Here is a 19,073-nt window from a genome sequence, read left to right as displayed (position 1 = left end):
GAAATACTAGCTAGACAAAAGTACTATAAAGAGGATACATAATGGAAATGGGTTGGATCATCATGCTTAGTGAGAAGTCATTAATATCTAGCTGGGAGGAGGTATCAAGTGGGGCTTCCCAAGGGTATGTTCTGAGTCCAGTATTGCTCAACATCTTCAATTAATGATTTGGACCAGGGGTAGGCAACCCCTGGCACAGGTGCCAGAGTGTGGCACTCAAAGGCATTTTGCTTGGCGCACACGCCTTGGGGTGGATAGCAGCAAAGGGACTGGGGCTGCACTGCCACAACGAGAATCTGGTCCCTTGTGGCTCCCCCACCATCCGCCCCTGGCATGCCAACATCTTACAAGTTAACGTTGCGGGTGTTTTTGGCATTCTGCCCAAAAACATTGATGACCCTTATGTGGACAATGGAATGATTGCATGCTTAATAAATTTGCAGATGATACAATACAAAATTGGGGAGAGTTGTACATAGGTGGGAGGGTAGGATCAAGAATGTCCTGGATAAGCTGGAGAAATGGCCTGAAATTAGTCAGATGAAATTCTGCAAGGACAAATGCAAAGTTCTGCACTTGGGATAGAATAATTGCATACACAAATACAGACGGGAATTGTTGCTTAGGCTTCCGTACTGCAGAAAAGGACCTGGGGGTTGCGGTAGACTAGAACCTGAATACAAACCCACAGTGTGCTCTTGTTGGTTTAAAAAAAAAAAAAAAAAAGCCAACAGCCTTCTGTAGCGTTACCTACAGCACTAGCAGGAGCATTACCTACGAACTGAGGGAAGCAATTCTTTTGCTCTATTTGGCACTAGTGAGGCCTCACTTCAAGTACTGCGTCCAGTTTTGGGCCCCACACTTCAAGAAAGATGTGAAAAAAATGGATTCCAGCAGAGAGCAACAAAGATGATTAGAGGCTTGGGAAGCATGATTTTTGGGGAAAAGCTGAAATAATTAGGGTTATTTAGTATGGAGACAAGAAGACTGAGTGGAAATTTGATAACTGTCTGATAAACACCTGAAGGGTAACTTTATAAAGAGGATGAAGCTGAACTTTTCCTTGTGGCTACTGGGGACACAGGAGTAATAACCTCAAACTGCAGCAGAAGAAATTTAAATTGGAGATTAGGAAGAACTATCTGACTGTGAGGGTGGTTAACCCTGGAAACAGGTTACTGAGAGAAATTGTAAAATCTCTATCCCTGGAAATTTTTCAGGAACAGGTTAGACAGACTTGACTGGAATGGTTTAGTTGGGGGTGATACTGCATTGAGCAGGGGGCTGAACTAGATAACCTCATGAAGTCCCTTCCATCCCTACCTTCCTATGATCCCAGCAACGTTGTAGTATTTCAACAGTGCCTCATTAGTTGCACAGAAGTGTTATGGCATACTTTGGTCTTAGTTCCTGAGGGAAAATTAAAATAAAATCAAGCCACATCACTGTCATGCTCTAGTTCTGGCAAAACAGTTGGTGCTTGAGTCTAATTGGTTCGTATTGTTGCAAGGCAAGACCAAAGTCTTTATTAAAACAGGGCACTGACATTTGTAATGTTCTTTAGCACTGTCAAGTGAGTAATATGCACTGGACCCTTGTGTCCCAGCAGCCTCATTTATAGCAGTAAATATGTTGCTAAGCAGGTTAGAATTTTAGGTTAGGGAAGGACTCTTAAAATATTTTAGCATTATAAAAGTCTAAAGCCAAAACTCTCAAGATATGTTCTTATTTATTATTTGTTAGACACCAATATTGTGCTTATCCATGAACAAAACTCAGAGGAAGGCCTTGTCTGTGCATCTCATTACTTTAATTCTAAATGGCCTTTTTAATATTACTTGTATTGTCACAGCATCTGGAAGGCCTCCCGATCTTTGACTAAGGCCTCACTGTGCTAGACACTGCAAACATAGCAACCAAATTAAAAAGTCTTTGCTCCAAAGAACTTAGTTGAGCATGATCAGTTGGATATCAGTTTAGTGTCTAATAATCCCTGAGACAGGATGTGTATTTTGAACTTGCAGAGGTATAGTAATATGAAAGCTTGTTCCTTTTCCTGGCTGTTATCATTCTATTACCATCAACAGCAATGATTAGACAATTTAGCTGTGAGGAAACTAATTCTAGGCATCTTTGTTGTGTTATACAAATTATTAGTCTTAACTCTCACTGCTTAACTGGTTGAAAAGTATGAAAAATATGTTAGTGACAAGAAAGCAACTGTTTCATAAGCAGAGGAGTCTCAATACATGCATCACAAATTGGAGGAGTTGTGCAAATCTGTTCACTGAAGCAAGACTAGACTTCTGGTCACGTAACAGCCTGTGGAACAATTTGTATTAGATAGGTGATTCACTCAGCTTGATAACTGTCCTTAGGAGCTATTATAGTTCAGCATCTGCAACAGAATATGTGATATTTCATAGCAGAAATGAGGTTATTGTACATTGTGCTTTGTGGATCAACAAATGCTATTTGTTGTACCAGGGCAGTATAGAAAAGTGCTGACATTTTTGTTAAAGAAAACAGTTCAAAAGCCCAGACAAGCCAAGCTCTTCTAGTTGATTAGATTCTTTATAGTCTTCATCAATAAAACAGCTATTTTGTATACCATATATTACCCACAGTATCTCTTCTGGAGATGGGTCCCTTGTGGAGGCTGAATCAGTTCATGAAGCAAGTTTGACACATTTACCAAATAGTCTAATATGTATAGCTTCTTTGTTTTAAAACAAATTGACCAGTACCCTATTTTGTACATTATCAGGTTTTTACAACATTTTTCATATAATTTATCAATATTATGCAAACTCGTTTTTGCTTTCTTCAAAAGCAACTTAGATTTACTTAGTGGAGCAAAAGCTGCTGGCAAGGGCATGCTTGCTGGACATCAGTAAAATCATATGTTTAGTCCTGTCTGTTATGCTTTCCTCCTGGGTCTAAAGAGTGTTATATCTGGTACTGGGTTGATGCAAGTAAAGTAGGATTGGAGTTTGGTTTACAACTTAGCATAGGTATATAGATGTAGATACATACATGTGTATAAATGATTAAAAAAACTAATAGACATAAAACATGTAATATGATGAATCAACAAAACAAAGCTTCCAGGTTCTGACAAAATGCCTTTTATCTGGCATTTCATTTTATTGTGACTCTGGTACAGTGCTTTTTAGTGATGTCTGTGAGGAAACATTGCAGAGCAGGTCGATAAAGTTGATGTAAAGGCTATAAAAGAAAGGAGTTAAAATCAACCCAATAACCCACCTCCAAATTTCCCATATTTCAACACTGATTTCTATAGAATCTTTCATGGCAAAAGGCTACATTCTCCAGAGCTTAATTCATACGCTTTACCACTTATGAGATGAGTGTAGAGTATACACAAGGGAAGTAAGGATAGAAATTGATAGGTGCTTTATGATGGCAAGATCCTGACTTGTGCGCACTGGCAATAGACAAACATTAAAGTGATGGCTATCCTGGGAATAGACTTGCACTGAAGTCTTAGCTCGTCTTCCTTTCTGTACATTTTTAATTGCCTCAGGTTCAACAAATAATCCCATTTTAGTTGTTTGTGATTAATTTAAGCTGTTCTGTTTAGAATTCTGTACAGTGTTCTTCTTCCTTATGCCCTCATTATTCTGTAAATAAAATCGGACAAATTAATTTAATTTGTAATGTCATGATCTGTAAAGGAGTTGAGCAAGAGATGATTTTGGCTTAATTATGAAAAAGACGGGACTGTGTTTGGGGGAACACAGTATGTGTATCAATTTTTTTATGTAACATTTTATTTTCTACAGTTGTATTTTTAATGTACTGGTGATAAAGATGGCTTCTCTTTCTTCAGTTTTATACTGCTGCCAATTGCCATTGCATCTGAACACCTTCCATTTTAGGTCAGTAGAATCATAGAAAATGAGGGTTGGAAGGGACCTCAGGAAGTCATCTAGTCCAACCCTCTGCTCAAAGCAGGACCATCACCAACTAGATCATCCTAAGCAAGGCTTTGTCTAGGCGGGTCTTAAACTCCAGGGATGCAGAGTCTACAACCTCTCTGGATAACCTGCTCCAGTGTTTTACTACCCTCCTACTAAAAAAATTCTTCCTAATATCTAACCAAAACTTGCTGCAACTTGAAACTGTTGCTCCTTGTTTTGTCATCTGTCACCACTGAGAACAGACTAGCTCCATCTGCTTTCAAATCCCCCTTCAAGTAGTTGAAGGGTGCTATTAAATCCCCTCAGTCTTTTCTTCTGCAGAATAACTAAGCCCAGTTCTCTCAGCCTCTCCTCATAAGTCACATGCCCCAGCCCACTCACCATTTTCATTGCTCTCTGCTGAATTCTCTCAAACTTGTCCACTACCTTTCTGTAGGGTGGGGGGGGTCCCAAAACTGAACGCAGTACTCCAGCTATGGCCTCACCAGTGCAGAATAGATGGGAATAATTACTTTCCTTGATTTGCTGGCAACACATCTACCAGTGCAGCCCAGTATGCCTTCAGCCTTCTTGGCTACAGGGGCACACTGTTGGCTCGTATTTTGCTTATTGTCCACTGTAACCCCCAGGTCCGTTTCTGAAGAGCTGCTGCCCGAGCAGTCAGTCCCCAGCCTGCACTGGTGCATGGAATTGTTTTGCCCTAAGTGCAAGACTTTACATGTGTCCTTTTTGAACCTCATAATATTCCTTTTGGCCCAATCCTCCAATTTGTCTAGGTCGCTCTGAATCCTAGCCCTACCCTCCAGCATATCTACTACTCCCCGCCCAGCTTGGTGTCATCTGCAAACTTCCTGAGGGTGCACTCTATGCCATCTTTCAGGTCACTGATGAAGACATTGAACAAAACCAGCCCCTGAGGCACTTCACTTGATACCAGCTGCCAACTAGACATTAAGCCATTGATTAATACACTCTAAACCCGATGCTTCAGCCAGTTTTCTATCCACTTTACAGTCCATTCATCCAGCCTGTACTGTCTTAGCTTGCCTGCAAGAATGTTGTGGGAGACCATATCAAAAGCCTTGCTAAAATCAAAGTATACCATGTCCACTGGTCTCCCCGCATCCAAAGAGCCAATCATGTTATCATGGAAGGCAGTCAGTTGGTCAGGCATGACTTGCCCTTGGTGAATCCATGCTGACTGTTCCTAATAGCCTTCTTCAAGTGCTTAGAAATGGATTCCTTGAGGATCTAGTTCATGCTTTTTCCAGGGACTGAGGTGTGAGGCTGACTGCTGGACCACCTTCTCTTTCTTAAATATGGGCACTATATTTGCCTTTTTCCAGTCATCTGGGACCTCTCCTGATCACCATGAGTTTTCAAAGATCATGGCCAATGGTTTTGCAATCACATCAGCCATCTTCAAGTGTATCCCATTCAGCCCCATGAACTTGTATACGTCCAGCTTTTCTAAATAGTCCATAACCTGTTCTTTTGCCACTGTTGGCTGCTCACTTCCTCCCCAAACTGTGCTGCCAGGTGCAGTAGTCTGGGAGCTGACCTTGCCTGTGAAGACTGAAGTGAAAAGGGCATTGAATACTTCAGCCTTTTCTGCATCTTCCGTCACTAGGTTGCCTCCCCCCATTCAGTAAGGGACCTATACTTTCCCTGATCTTCCTCTTGCTACCAACATACTTGTAGAAAACCGTCTTGTTACCCTTCACATCCCTTACTAGCTGTACCTCCAGTTGTGCTTTTGCCTTCCTGACTTCATCCCTGCATGCCCAATCAATACCCTTATATTCCTCCCTAGTTGTTTGTCCACGTTTCCACTTCTTATAAGCTTTCTTTTTTGTGATTTAGTTTACTGAAGAGTTCTCTGCTAATCCAAGCTGGTTTTCTGCCATACTTGCTAATCTTCCCGCACATTGGGATGGTTTGTTTCTGTACTTTCAGTAAGGTTTCTTAAAGTACAGCCAGCTCTCCTGGACTCCTCTCTCCTTGGTCTGGCTTCCGAGGGGATCCTGCCTATGGGTTCCCTGAGTGAGTTGCAGTCTGCTTTTCTGAAGTCCAGGGTCCTTATTCTGCTGCTATCCATCCTTCCTTTCCTCAGGATCATGAACTCAATTATCTCATGGTTGCTGCTACCCAAGTTGCCATTTACTAGTACATTCCCCACCAATTCTCTCCTGTTTGTGAGCAGCAGGTCAAGAGCACAGCCCCTAGTTGGTTGCTCCGGTACTTGCACCCCAAAAACTTCCTGGATTGTCTGTGCACTGCTGTATTGCCCTCCCAGCAGATGTCAGGGTGGCTGAAGTCTCCCATTAAAATCGGGGCCTGTGATCAGAAAACTTCCACTAGCTGCTTGAAGAAAGCCTCATCTACCACTTCATCCTGGTCTGGTGGTCAATAGCAGACCCCCACCATGACATTACCACCCTCGTTGCTCTGTCCTCTGACCCTAACCCAGAGACTTTCAACAGGCCTCTCTTCAGTTTCATACTGCAGCTCTGAGCAATCATATGGCTCATTTACATAAAGTGCAACTCCTCCTCTTCTCTCGCCTGTCCTTCCTGAACAGTTTGTACCCATCCATGACAGTGCTCCAGTGACATCCCACCAAATCTCTGTTATTCCAATCACATCATAGTGCCGTGACTGTGTGAGCACTTCCAATTCTTCCTTTTTGTTTCCCAGGCTGTATGAATTCATCTACAGGTACCTCAGGTAACTAATCAATTGCCCTGATTTCTCAGGAAGAATGAAAACAACTCCCCTGTTGCCCTTTCCTGCTTACTCTTCCTCCAGGTCACCCAATTCCCCACTTACCTCAGAGCTTTGGTCTCCATCCCCCAGCAAACCTAGTTTAAAGCCCTCCTCACTAGATTAGCAAGCGTGTCTGTGAAGATGCTCTTCCCTGTTGGTGGTAATTGTGAAGTCCCTAATAGGCTTCATACAGTGATATATACCTTGACTTTTTAGCAAAGCTTTTGCTGTGGTCTCCCACAGCATTTTTGCAAGCAGGCTCAACAGGTAGTGATCAGTGGCTCAAGGTGTAGTTGGCAGCTGGTATAATAAGCGGAGTGCCCTATGGGTTGCTCCTGGGGCTGGTTTTGTTCAATATCTTCATTAATGATGTGGAAGATGGGATGGATTGCACCCTAAGCGAGTTTGCGGATGACATCAAGCTGGGAGGGTATAGTAGGTATGCTGGAGGGTAGGGCTACAATTCAGAGTGACCTTAGACAAATTGGAGGATTGGGCCAAAAGGAATCTTATGAAGCTCAACAAGGATAAGTGCAAAGTCCTGCACTTAGGATGGAAGAATCCCATGCACTGCTACAGGCTAGGGACCAAGTAGCTAAGCAGCAGCTCTGCAGAAAAGGACCTGGGGCTTACAGTGGATAATAAGCTGAATATGAGTCAGCAGTGTGTCCTTGTTGCCAAGAAGACTAACATTATACTGGGCTGCGTGTGTAGGAGCATTGCCAGCAGATCGAGAGAAGTAATAATTCCTGTCTATTCTGCACTGGTGAGGCCATAGCTGGAGTACTGTGTTCCGTTTGGGGTCCCTCCCTTCTACAGAAAGGTAGTGGACAAGTTTGAGAGAATTCGGCAGAGGGCAGTGAAAATGGTGAGGGGGCTGGGGCACGTGACTTGTGAGGAGAGGCAGAGGGAACTGGGCTTATTTAGTCTGCAAAAGAGAAAACTGCGGGTGGGATTTGATAGCAAGCTTTAACTACCTGAAGAGTGGTTAAAAAAGAGGATGTAGCTAGACTGTTCTCAGTGGAGATAAGACAGAACAAGTAACAATGGTTTCAAGTTGCAGCAAGGAAGGTTTAGGTTGGATATTAGGAAAACATTTCTCACTAGGAGGGTATTGAAGCAGTGGAACACAGATTACCCAGAGAGGTGGTGGAATCTACATCCTTGGAGGCTTTTAAGGCCTGGCTCAACAAAGCCCTGGTTTAAATGATGTAGATTCATAGATGTTAGGTCAGAAGGGACCTCAATAGATCATCAAGTCCGACCCCCTGCATAGGCAGGAAAGAGTGCTGGGTTCATATGACCCCAGCCAGATGCCTATCTAACCTCCTCTTGAAGACCCCCAGGGTAGGGAAGAGCACTACCTCCCTTGGGAGCCCATTCCAGATTTTGGCCACTCTAACTGTGAAGAAGTTCTTCCTAATGTCCAGTCTAAATCTGCTCTCTGCTAGCTTGTGGCCATTATTTCTTGTAACCCGCAGTGGTGCCCTGGTGAGTAGAACGTCACCAATTCCCTTCTGCGCCCCCATGATGAATTTATAGGCAGCCACAAGGTCGCCTCTCAACCTTCACTTGCGGAGGCTGAAGAGGTCCAGGTGCCCTAGTCTCTCCTCGTAGGGCTTGGCCTGCAAGCCCTTAACCATACGAGTGGCCCCTCTCCAGGTTATCCACATCCCTCTTGAAGTGTGGTGCCCAAAAGTGGATGCAGTATTCCAACTGTGGTCTGACCAGTGCCCGATAGAGGGGAAGTATCACCTCCTTGGCTCTGTTTGTCATGCATCTGCTGATGCATGATAAAGTGCAGTTAGCTTTGCTGATGACTTCGTCACACTGATGACTCATGTTCATCTTGGAGTCCACTAGGACTCCGAGATCCCTTTCTACTTCCGTCCTACCGAGCAGGTCATTTCCTAGGCAGTAGGTGCGCTGGACATTTTTCCTCCTTAGGTGTAGCACTTTGCATTTCTCCTTGTTAAACTGCATTTTGTTGTTTCCTGCCCATTTGTCCAACCTGTCCAGGTCTGCCTGTAGTTGTTCCCTGCCCTCCGGTGTGTCCACTTGTCCCCACAGTTTTGTATCATCCGCAAACTTGGACAGAGTACACTTCACTCCCTTATCCAAGTTGCTGATGAAGGCATTGAGGAGTATCGGTCCAAGGACCAAGCCCTGTGGGACCCCGCTGCCCACGTCCTGCCAGGTTGATACCGACCCATCCACCACCACTCTCTGGAGACTCTAGTTGGGAATGGTCCTGTTTTAAGCAGGCGGTTGGACTAGATGACCTCCTGAGGTCCCTTCCAGCCCTAATTTTCTATGATTCTATGATCTATCATATCTCCCCATTAACTCAGGGTCAACTCTCAGTATGGTGTGGGTTTTTGATTTTTTGGGATGTGTGGAAGGGAGTTGTGAGTAGAAAGGATGCTTAACTTTTTCTTAAAGCATTGCTTTCTTAAAAGAAGGGTTTCTCGAAAAAGGTTTTGCAAAGTTTTCTGAAAATGGTCAGTCTCAATTCATCTGATCTCTTCTGGAAGAGTGGTCTACAGTCAGGTCCTCTTTACTTACATTGCTTTGCTTTGTCCCTTCCTTTAGTAGGCTTAATCTTGAACTTGTGATCTACATCTGTGCTGAGGAATTCAGCTGCTGCAGTGGTTCATATTATTGACATGCTTATGACAGTCAGGCCTGTAAGGTTTCTCTACTTTTTTCCACGAATCTTGAAAAGATACAGGGATAACATGCATCCCTCTGCAGGTAAGGGTCATGGGAAAGGAGGAGCAATTGCCCTTCATTCTTAGTTGGTGTGGGGAGATGAGATGGCTTAAGCCAGAGCATCAATAGGACTGATGAACAGGTGACGGAACTATTGTACCAACTCGTCAGCACCTTGGCTCTTTCTGCTTAGGCAAGCTGAAAATCTATAGAGTACAGAGTCTTCAAGAGTAGACCAGCTTTGGTTGTTGAATACCCTGTTGGGAAACAAAGTCAGTGGTGCCTGGATGAAGTGGTCACCAGATTAGGAGCGAATTATGTCAGGGATGTCTAAAGTATATAGTCTGAGGCAGAAGATATGCTACATGATGGCTGCATGGAAGAATATGGTGTTTTCCATATCAGTGAAATGATCCAGTACTATTAGATAGTTTACGTGCAGGTTGAAATTACTGAGAGGAAGGAATCTGAGGGATTCTTCTATCATGCGTGGCTGCAGCTTTGTAAGACCTAAAGTAGTTGCCAAAGTTTCCGTCTAGAGTTGCATACACTGTTGGAAACCCTTGGTGATTCTTGTCCTTTGCCTCACAGATCATATGGAAATACTTGCATTTTTGTTTCTATGATAGAATATCTTCTGCCTCTGTTTGAGCAAATTTCCCTCCTAGAAACAAAGTACTTGGATATTTCAACAATATATGCTATTATAAAAATATAGAAAGATTAAATAGAAGTAACAAAGTAAAGGCTAGCAATGAGAAAGAGATTCATTTTGAGTGTATCTTTGTAGATAGATTATGGGGGGTAGGGCCAGGAATTGACTTACAAATAAAAGCAGTTTTGTATGATTAGGGATGATGAAAGGCAGGTTCCAGAGTATCAAAGAGGGAATGAAAGGAGAAGAAGTCAGTGTACCTTATGTAGACTGAATTTACAAAGAGTTTAGAGGTAAGATAGAGAAGTTAGTAGATTAACAAAGAAGTGATGCTTTATAACTGCCATCCATCCTATAATATTTTACAGTTGATTTCCCAGCCCCGCTTTGGTTCTTTATTTTTTCTGTCTGCACCGTGATATCTAAAACTAAAGCATAAAGTCCTTATGGAGGATTTTATTTCAACTGTCAAAAAAGAGTATTTACTTTTAGAAAGGAAAGCAAGATCCTCAGGATTTTTTAACTGCAAAATGCCAGAAATTTTCATATTCAACCAAGTAGAATGAGTGAAAAAACAGAAAATGAATAAGGTTTTTTTCTTTGGATAGGAAAATATTCGCACATTTTTCATGAAGACTTAGATCTTCAGTTCACAAGATTGTACCCCTGGAGCTAAGCCCATCTCTACTCTGTGGGATACCTCTAATGACATATCCCTAATGTCTGAAGGTTAAAAATAGGCTTGATTTTTTTTTTTTTTGAGTGAGGTATATTAATAAAAAAAAAAAAGTGACCATGAGGATTATTTAAGGACAGGAACTTTGGTTTGGTTTCATAAAAGTTTGGATAAAATTCTCTTGTGTGTAAATTCATCTCCAGGCAAGGTTCTTTGAGTGATATCTTTTATTAGACCAGCTGAGTAGAGATTTATTGTTTGGGTTGTCTGAAGGACTCTTAGGCCATGTCCAGATCACTCATTGGCCTGTCTGTCCTGGTGTGCAACTGCAGGACTGGCACAGTAAGGGGGCAAATCTTGTATAGCACTAAACACATGCTGGATGTTCTGAAGTAAGGTATTGAAGGTAAGGAGGCCAATTCAGAACTCACAGACATACTGTAAATCTTAGTTCTGCTGAAATCAAGTTAGACCAGGGTAAGAGTTCTGAGAGAACAGCACAGCGTTACTCCAGAAGTCCCTGCCTGGAAGAGTTTGCAGTACATATAGTGTGATTTTTTTTTTTTTTTCTCTATCACATCATCAGTTGTTTTAAGTAGCTTGATAATGACATTTTTTTTTACAAATCTGGAGACTTTTCATTCAGCAGAAACAAGAGGTGGGCTCAAACAAAGAGTCTGGACATCCATCAAATTTTGGGGTGCTCAAAATTTTTAACTTGGATTTGAATCAAATTTAGCAAATGCCTTATGTCACTTTACTGAACTAAACCAAATCCTTGGTTTGTAATGTATGCCAGTTTATGAGCGTTCAAAATCTGAATCTGGAGCAGCATCTAGATTGTGTCTCTTGGGCCATCCCAAGCAGAAATACTGTTGTATTTACTTGATTCTAAAACAAGTATTTTTCCCCATTCAATATGAGGAAAGCAAAACTCATCTTAACTGAGTGTCAGACTGCTCCAATTGGGAGATGTGGGGAGCAGCTGTGTAGGGAGTTTTGCTCAGCTGGGGACAGTGATGGTTCCTCCTTCCCTGCCTAGCTCTCCTGTTGTCCAGGAGCAGTCTGGAAGGAGTAACCTGTGCGCTACCCTGGCCACAGTGGACTTTCTGCACAGCCTGTCCCCACAGCTCCTAGTCGGAGTGGTCCATTGCAGGCGTAGGAGGAGCCCCAGAGCAGCTCCTGACCTGTGCTGCAGGGAGCAGCTGTGACAGTGCACAGATTCTTCCTTTCAGCCTGCTCCTGGCCATCAGGGAAGATAGGGGGAAAGTTTGCCAGGTGGGGAAGGAGGAACCTGTGTGCTGTTGAATCTGTTTCCAGCTAAGCCAGGCTCCCAGCTCAGCTGCTTCCTGCAGTATAGGGTAGGAACAGGTCAGGAGTGCCTTTGGGACTCCCTCCATGCCTGCGTCAGCAGGAGACAGTGGCAGCATTGCATAGCTTCTTCCTTCCAATTCCTGTTCATGGCCAACAAGGCAGATGGGGATAGGAAGAGGAGCTGGACAGGGAGCAGGGGTTGGAAGGAGAAACATGTGTGCTGCCTCTGCTGTCCTTAGCTAAGCCAGATTCCCTGCCATGAAGCACAGGGCAGGAGTGGCTCTGGGGCCCCCTTTGTGCCCAGATCAGCCAGGGACAGCAGCAGAATTGGTCGGGAGCAGTGCAGAACGTTGGGGGAGGTGCGAGGGGGAAGTGTAGGGGCAAAGTGGTGGGAAGGCAGACACGGGGGGGGTGGTAAGTTGGGGCAGCAAGCACTGGAGGGAGCGAAGAGCAGGGATCCGCCTGCCTGTCCCTGCTTTCCTCACAGGTTGCCCCCCTGATGCCACAGCGGTTGATGGGGAGGGATGGGGATGAATTTAAGATGCCTATTCCATAATTAGATTCTAGACATGGAAAATTATAACAGATTTATAATTTTCCATGTCTAGAATCTAATTATTGAGGGGGAGATCTTAAATTTGAAGTCATCTTGGATTTGGGTAAATACAGTAGTTCACTTAACGGGTGTAGATGGGCAGAAAATGGTTTTCTTGTGGGTCAAAAAAACAAAGATCCATGCATAAAATATTAATTCAGCCAAAGGTGGAGTAGATAGCCCAGGAAATGAAAAATCAAAGTTAAAGGTTTTGCTTCAGTAAGTTTCTATTTATAAATAGTGAAACAGTCCCAAGAGAAGAGAACTCCACCCCAAAAGACTGGCAGCTTGGTGGTCGTGGCACTCACCTGGAATGTCAAAGACAGAGGATTAGATCACTCACGGCTCTGAGAGAGTGGGTGCTTGAACCTAGGTCTTGAACATCCCAGGTGAACATCCTAACCCACAAGCTCCCAGTTTGTTCTGCAGTGGTGTACTCTTTTTGCCTCTCTTTCTGTCACTGGCCAGGTTCTGTCCTGGCCCTAGAAAACTTTTTGTGTAAAAGGTTTTCTGACAGCAAACAAATAAAACAGCTGTTCAGTTGGAGAATTCCTGATTTACTTCTTGCAAGGTCTATGTTAATCAAAAGGAAATTGAATGAGGAAGAAGTGGAGGTTAAAAAGGTTTTTCAATTCTGTTGTGTTTGCTGACAGCTATTGTGTGTAAGTGGAAGCAGGGTAGGTGGTTTAGCAGTTAACCCTGAAGTCTCAGGCTATAAACAGGCATCACCAAATGAAGCAGATCAGCTGTGCCAGAATGTGCCACTTAATTGTGTGAAGCAGACATCGTCCTCTGTCCCACAGGGTTGGCTCCCTGCCACCCCCACAAGCGGCAGGAGCCTGATCTCATGGGACAAAACTTGGGCACAGTTCTGCACACAGGGGAACCCCAGGTTTCCTTGCCTGCAGGGCATGCCCAGGGATTCACTTGGTGCATCACTGCCCTGCTCTGGGCCTTGCTGTGGGTCCCATGCTGCTGCATTTCTTTACACTGGGTCCCATGCCCACATCCATTTTTACAAATGGGGAAATGCAGGCAGGTACTTCAGGGGCCCAATCTTGTGTACTTTGGCAATTCTCCTGAAGCCCTGGGAGCACTGGCTTGGAGTGGCAGGAAAGTGCAGGCAGCTCTGGGCTGCCCATGCTTTCCTTTCATAAGGCAAACAGATGTCCAGTGCAAAAAAGCAGTACAAATGGATATCACCTATGTGGCCACAGAGTTTGGTCATTTGTGGTGCAACAAAGAGCATGGATGTCTGTTTGCTTGGCCTTTGTGCTGCCATAAAAATTGTCTGTTTTCAACCTCAGTGTCTGTATGTTCTGTAAATAAGTTCCTACCTAAAGGTAGTGGGCCTGGAATTTGCTGGTGGTAGAGTGCCTCAGTGGCAAGGAAGAGTAAGTGATGGTAGTCCAAAGCTGACAGGTTCAAAAAGACTTACTTGGATCTCTTGGTTTGGGGTGATTACAGCTCTAAAGTCTTTAGCTTTGGGTGGAAAAGAAGTGCATCTAGAGTATCTCCCTCACATCTCCCACCACTGAAATTCTTGTGGAATCTCTTGGTAGAAACCAAGAGAGGGTAACAATAGGAATACTGCCTGTCTTTGTATGGGGAGAATCTCTCCTCAAGTGCAAGGGATCTTGTAATGCAAGGAAGTAATTCCACGCCCTTTACATGCAGTAGATATTGTGCTGCATTTACTACCCTCAACAGCTAAACACCTGAGTGGTTTGCCTAGGTAGGGCAAGCAGGATCAAGCCTGACTTCCTTAGCTTCAAGGTCTGCATAAAAATAATAAAATATTTACTGACACATTTCAGCAGCAAAAACTGGTTATTGTACAAAGCTGTGTTTAATTTTTTTCTTTGTTACCAGTTTCATTTACACGAAAATAGTTAATGTATTCTTTGATCTCTAGGCATCAGAAGAAGTGTCAAAATCACTGCAAGCAATGAAAGAAATTCTCTGTGGTACCAGTGACAAGGAGCCACCTACGGAGATGGTGGCTCAATTAGCACAAGAATTATACAACAGTGGCCTTCTTGTGACTCTTATAGCCAATTTGCAGCTAATAGATTTTGAGGTAGGTCCCCCTTATTCTAACTGTAAGTGTACAAAGAAAATCTGCCTTTCTATTTGATCATGATGTTGTCATTAAGGGTCTGCCTACACCAGGGTGGGCAAAATATGGCCTGCAGGCCAGATCCAGCCTGCCGGGCACTTTCATCCAGCCTGCGGCACCCACCAACTAATTGTACTGGGCTGGGAGCAAGGTGCCCACGTATACACCCCACTCCCCACAACATACCCTATTGGGCCTCACTCCCACCCTCGTGGGTGGAAGTGCCTGCCCAGTCTGGCCAACATACAGCTTCCAGGATGGTCTGCTGCTGCCTCTGCTCAGCTTCCCCAGCATCTCGTTTGCTCTGGGCAGAAGGTGGGGAAGTGGCAGAGGTAGGGGGCAAGCTGCAGCTGGGTGGGAGTTTGGAGCTTGGGGCTGGGACTGGTTTCATAGTTTCATAGTGCTAAGGGTCGGAAGGGACCTAAACAGATCATCAAGTCTGACCCCTTGCCCTGGGCAGGAATGGGTGCTGCAGAAGTATCACCCCAGCCAAATATCTGTCCAGCCTCCTCTTGAAGACTCCCAAGGTAGGAGAGAATACCACCTCACTTAGGAGCCCATTCCACAGCCTGGTAGCTCTGACCGTAAAATAATTTATCCTGATTTCCAGCCTGAACCTTCTCTCTAACAATTTGTGGCCGTTATTTCTAGTAACCCCGGGTGGTGCCAGGGGAACAGAGCCTCCCCCAATTCTCGCTGGTTCCCCCTGGTGGGTTTGTAAACGGCCACCAGAATGCCTCTCAGCCTTCTCTGGTGGTGGGGCAGAGCTCATGCTCAGGGGGTTGGCAGCAGCAGAGATCTTGGGCGGCACTGTTTGTGTGTAAGGGAGGGTGAGGGGGTGTGGGGACTTCCCCCACACTCCTCCCATGGTGCGCAGCCTCGCCCGCAGCAGCAGCAGGTGGGGGTGCTCAGGGTGCTTGTGCCCTGGCGCAGGTAGTCCTGCGGGGTGTCACATGGCTCCAACCAGTGCTACACATTGCGGTGAGGAGAGCAGCCTGAACAGTCTGCCTCTATCATGGGGGCTCCCTGCTCCGCATGCACAGCTTCGGCAGTCGTGTGCTACCAGGGGGAAGCTGCACGTGCTGGAGCCGGCTGCATGCACTGCTCCCTGCCGTGCAGGTCCTGGGACTCCACCAGAAGTGGAGGGGAGCCCCAGCCTCTACTTAACTGTGGAATCCCTGGACCTGCGTGGCAGGGGGTGGGAAAGGCAGCTGGCTCCAGTGCATGGAGTTTCCTTCCCTGATGTGCAGTGCTGGCCAGAGCTACATGCTGCTGGCACCAGTGCCTGCACTGGGCACAAGTGCCCTGAGTGTCCTTGTCACCTGCTGCTACTGCCATCTGTGGAGCTGTGCACCATGGGAGAGGCAGAGGTACCCCCACCCTCCCTCACACCCCACAAATGGCCCACACCCACAACCTGTCCCCCCAAACTTCCAATATACCCTGTGCCCCCAGACAGCCTCCCCACATCCCCCATGTGTGTATACACACACACATACCTCACCATACACACCCCACCATACCCCCCCGCCACCAACACACACACACCACTACACAATATATGAGACTAAGAATTTCTTTTTTGAGTTATCGTGCAATCACCTCTATATACAGTATGCAAACACACATCATGACAAAAATATTTTTTGCAATATAATTAAAATATGTTATAGTAGGTGTTTCACTTTTAGTGTATGATTTGGTTCTAAGATGGCATTCCCCCCTCCCAAAAGGAGTATTTCAGGGGGGCAAGAGGAGGGACTTCTGGTGGCAAAGGGGGTGGGACTGGTTAGGGGGTGGGACTTCCAATCCCAAAATGGTGGCTGGGAGCGAGGCTACCCATGTAGCCCTTAGAAAGGTTACAAACCTCATAAAGCAGCCCTTCAAACAAAATAATTGTCTGCCCCAGTCTACACTGATATTTAGGGTGCACCTTCTACCTGATGAGCCACATGATCTGCCCCTCCCTATCTGTATCTTACCTGGAAGTCTGCAGCAAAGCATTGTGTTGCAGAAGCTAGAAGTGGGATGCAAAAGGGCCAAAAATTTTGGGTTTTCTGGTGGTGCATTTCAAGTATTTGGAGTAGAGGTGCACTGATGCATCGGTCCACTATTGGATCGGCACCGATGTAAAGAAAATTTTCTGAATCAGAAATCGGCCCGATGCAGCCAGTAATTTGTCTGTTAAATGCCTGAGTGTGTGCAGCCAGTAATTTGTCTGTTAAATGCCTGAGTGAGTGCAGCGCAGCAAGTAGGCAGTGAGGAGCAGAGCCGGCAGCATGGAGTGCTGCATGCAGCTGGTAAGTCTGGTGTGGTGGAAGGGGAAAGGGAAGGGGAGGGGCATGGGGGGGAAGATCAAGGCCCCCATGGTAAGGGAGGGTGTAGTGTGGGTTTAGGGCTGTGGCAGGGACTGGGGCTGGTGTGGGACAGAGGTACGGCTTGTCAGGGGGGCGCGGGAAGGGAGGGGGAGGCAGCTGTCACCACTGCATAATAGCTTGTCCAGTGCTCATCTGGTGGCTCCTGCCACCTCGTCTGGGAGGGCACGAGGGGAGTGGGGGTGGGGGCGTGTGCCTCTGGATAAGCATGGGGTGGGCTGGGGCCAGGCTCTTCACAGCTGAGCAGATCCAGGAGCACACGCCTCTTCCCGCCCTCCCCCCCCCCCCCCCCAAACGCCCTCCTGGACGAGCAACAGGAGCACCCAGATGAGCCCTACACAGTGGCAGAAGCCAGCCCCCCCCCCCCCCCACACACAAGCCGTGCCTCCACCCTGTGCCCTCCCTGTCCCCAGTCCCAGCCTGCAGCTGCAGTCCACCCTGCGCCGCGCAGATGCAGGGGGCACACACCTCAAGTGGCTCTGAATCGCGCCCCTCCCCACCTCAGCTGGTCAGCACCTGCCCCAGCCCCGTTCCCTCCCTCACCACAGGGGTCCTTATCTGGCACCCCCCACATACCCCTTCCCTCCCCTTCCACCATACCAAACTTACCAGCTGGACGCAGCTTTTCAAGCTGAAGAGCTGTGTATAGGAAATTGTATTGATATTGGCCGATATGCCTCCTTAAAAATTGGCTATCTCTATTGGCCCCAAAAATCTCTATCGGTGCACCCCTAGGTTAGAGCCATCAGTAGGTCAGGTAACTTCTGAACAAAGTGCAGATCTCCGGCTTGAAGGCTTGTTCTCAGATGCTGGAGTTCATCAGTTTCCATGGTTATCCTGGAGTGCTACCAAGGGTCAAGCTAAGAGTTTTTGGTGTAGACAAATGGTCTGTGAGTTAGGAACTTTAGGGTAACCTGAAGGTTGACAGTAACTTAAAGTAAAAAAGCTCGAATTTCCCTAAAATTTAATTGATTTGTGTGCTGGAGATTTGGAAGAGATCTGCACCTTCAGTGTTAGAAATGATGAAAGACAGAGGATTCCTCTGTTGCCACACAAGTAGTTGCATATCGATCAACAAGCTGGTACATAGGTTCTCTTTAAATTAATGAATTGGAATCATCCCTAGTGTAACTCCCTTCACTGTCAAAAAAGGGAACAAAGAAACATTTGAATGCATGGGGCAACAAAATGAAAAAATAACGTAAAATTTGTACACCCTTATCATGGAAAGATGTTCATCTCTGGTTTCCTGTATCAAAAAGAATCTAGCAGAGTTTGGATTCAGAGAGACGGGGAACAAAAATGTTTAGCAGAAAAAGCTTCCAAAGGAAAAGAGACTGTAAAGGTAGGGATGGCTTGGTTAATAGGGGGACATAGCATATTTACTTGTACCCCACATGCCTCTAAATAAGACGCGTGCCTTGTTATGGGAAGGCAGAATGAAGGAAAATGAAGATTTTTCCAGAATCGTACTTAGGCTCAACATGGCTGCATGCTGGCCCTAGACTGTGGGCCAGATTCCATCTCTCAGCATCACTCAACCTCTAGTTGAGTGCAATTCTCTAGCAACTTCAGAATTACACTTTCAATCCTGTCATAGCTGCTGTTGAATTGACAGCAGTTTTTAGCTGCTCAGCCGAAGGCTACAGCTAGTTCAGCAGTGGCTGTGACAGAGTTAAAACTAACCATGACTGAAGGGTGCACACTATTCTTCCCTCCTGGACTGGGAGAGAAGCACTGCAGCCATAACAGGGAGCCATTACATGACAGGCATAACATGCTTCACTTTCACTTTAAGTGCAGAAATCAGCTTTCTTGCTTAAGACATGTACCCCAATTTTGGAGGGCTGATTTTTGGGAAGTGGGTGTGTGGTATGCAAGTAAATATGATAACAGGCATGTACACAATAATTAGTG

The 19,073-nt window shown here is 45.5% G+C and overlaps 1 protein-coding gene across 11 annotated transcripts in view; it reads left to right on the top strand.

Annotated features, from left to right (window-relative positions):
- Positions 1-19,073, top strand: part of CAB39L (calcium binding protein 39 like) — a 114,620-nt gene that overhangs the window by 50,280 nt on the left and 45,267 nt on the right. For 10 of the 11 annotated variants that reach the window (XM_014608375.3, XM_014608376.3, XM_019500432.2 and 7 more), the window contains one exon: positions 14,578-14,742. The exons of the other annotated variant lie outside the window; for it this stretch is intronic. In XM_014608375.3, coding sequence (XP_014463861.1) covers positions 14,578-14,742 — 165 coding nt within the window. The remainder of the gene's footprint in view (positions 1-14,577; positions 14,743-19,073) is intronic. 11 annotated transcript variants of the gene reach the window in all.

Source organism: Alligator mississippiensis, chromosome 1, assembly GCF_030867095.1.
Source record: "Alligator mississippiensis isolate rAllMis1 chromosome 1, rAllMis1, whole genome shotgun sequence".
Classification (NCBI taxonomy): Eukaryota; Metazoa; Chordata; order Crocodylia; family Alligatoridae; genus Alligator; species Alligator mississippiensis.
Note: the sequence above shows the minus strand (reverse complement) of the source record. Positions and strands in the feature narration are given on the sequence as shown.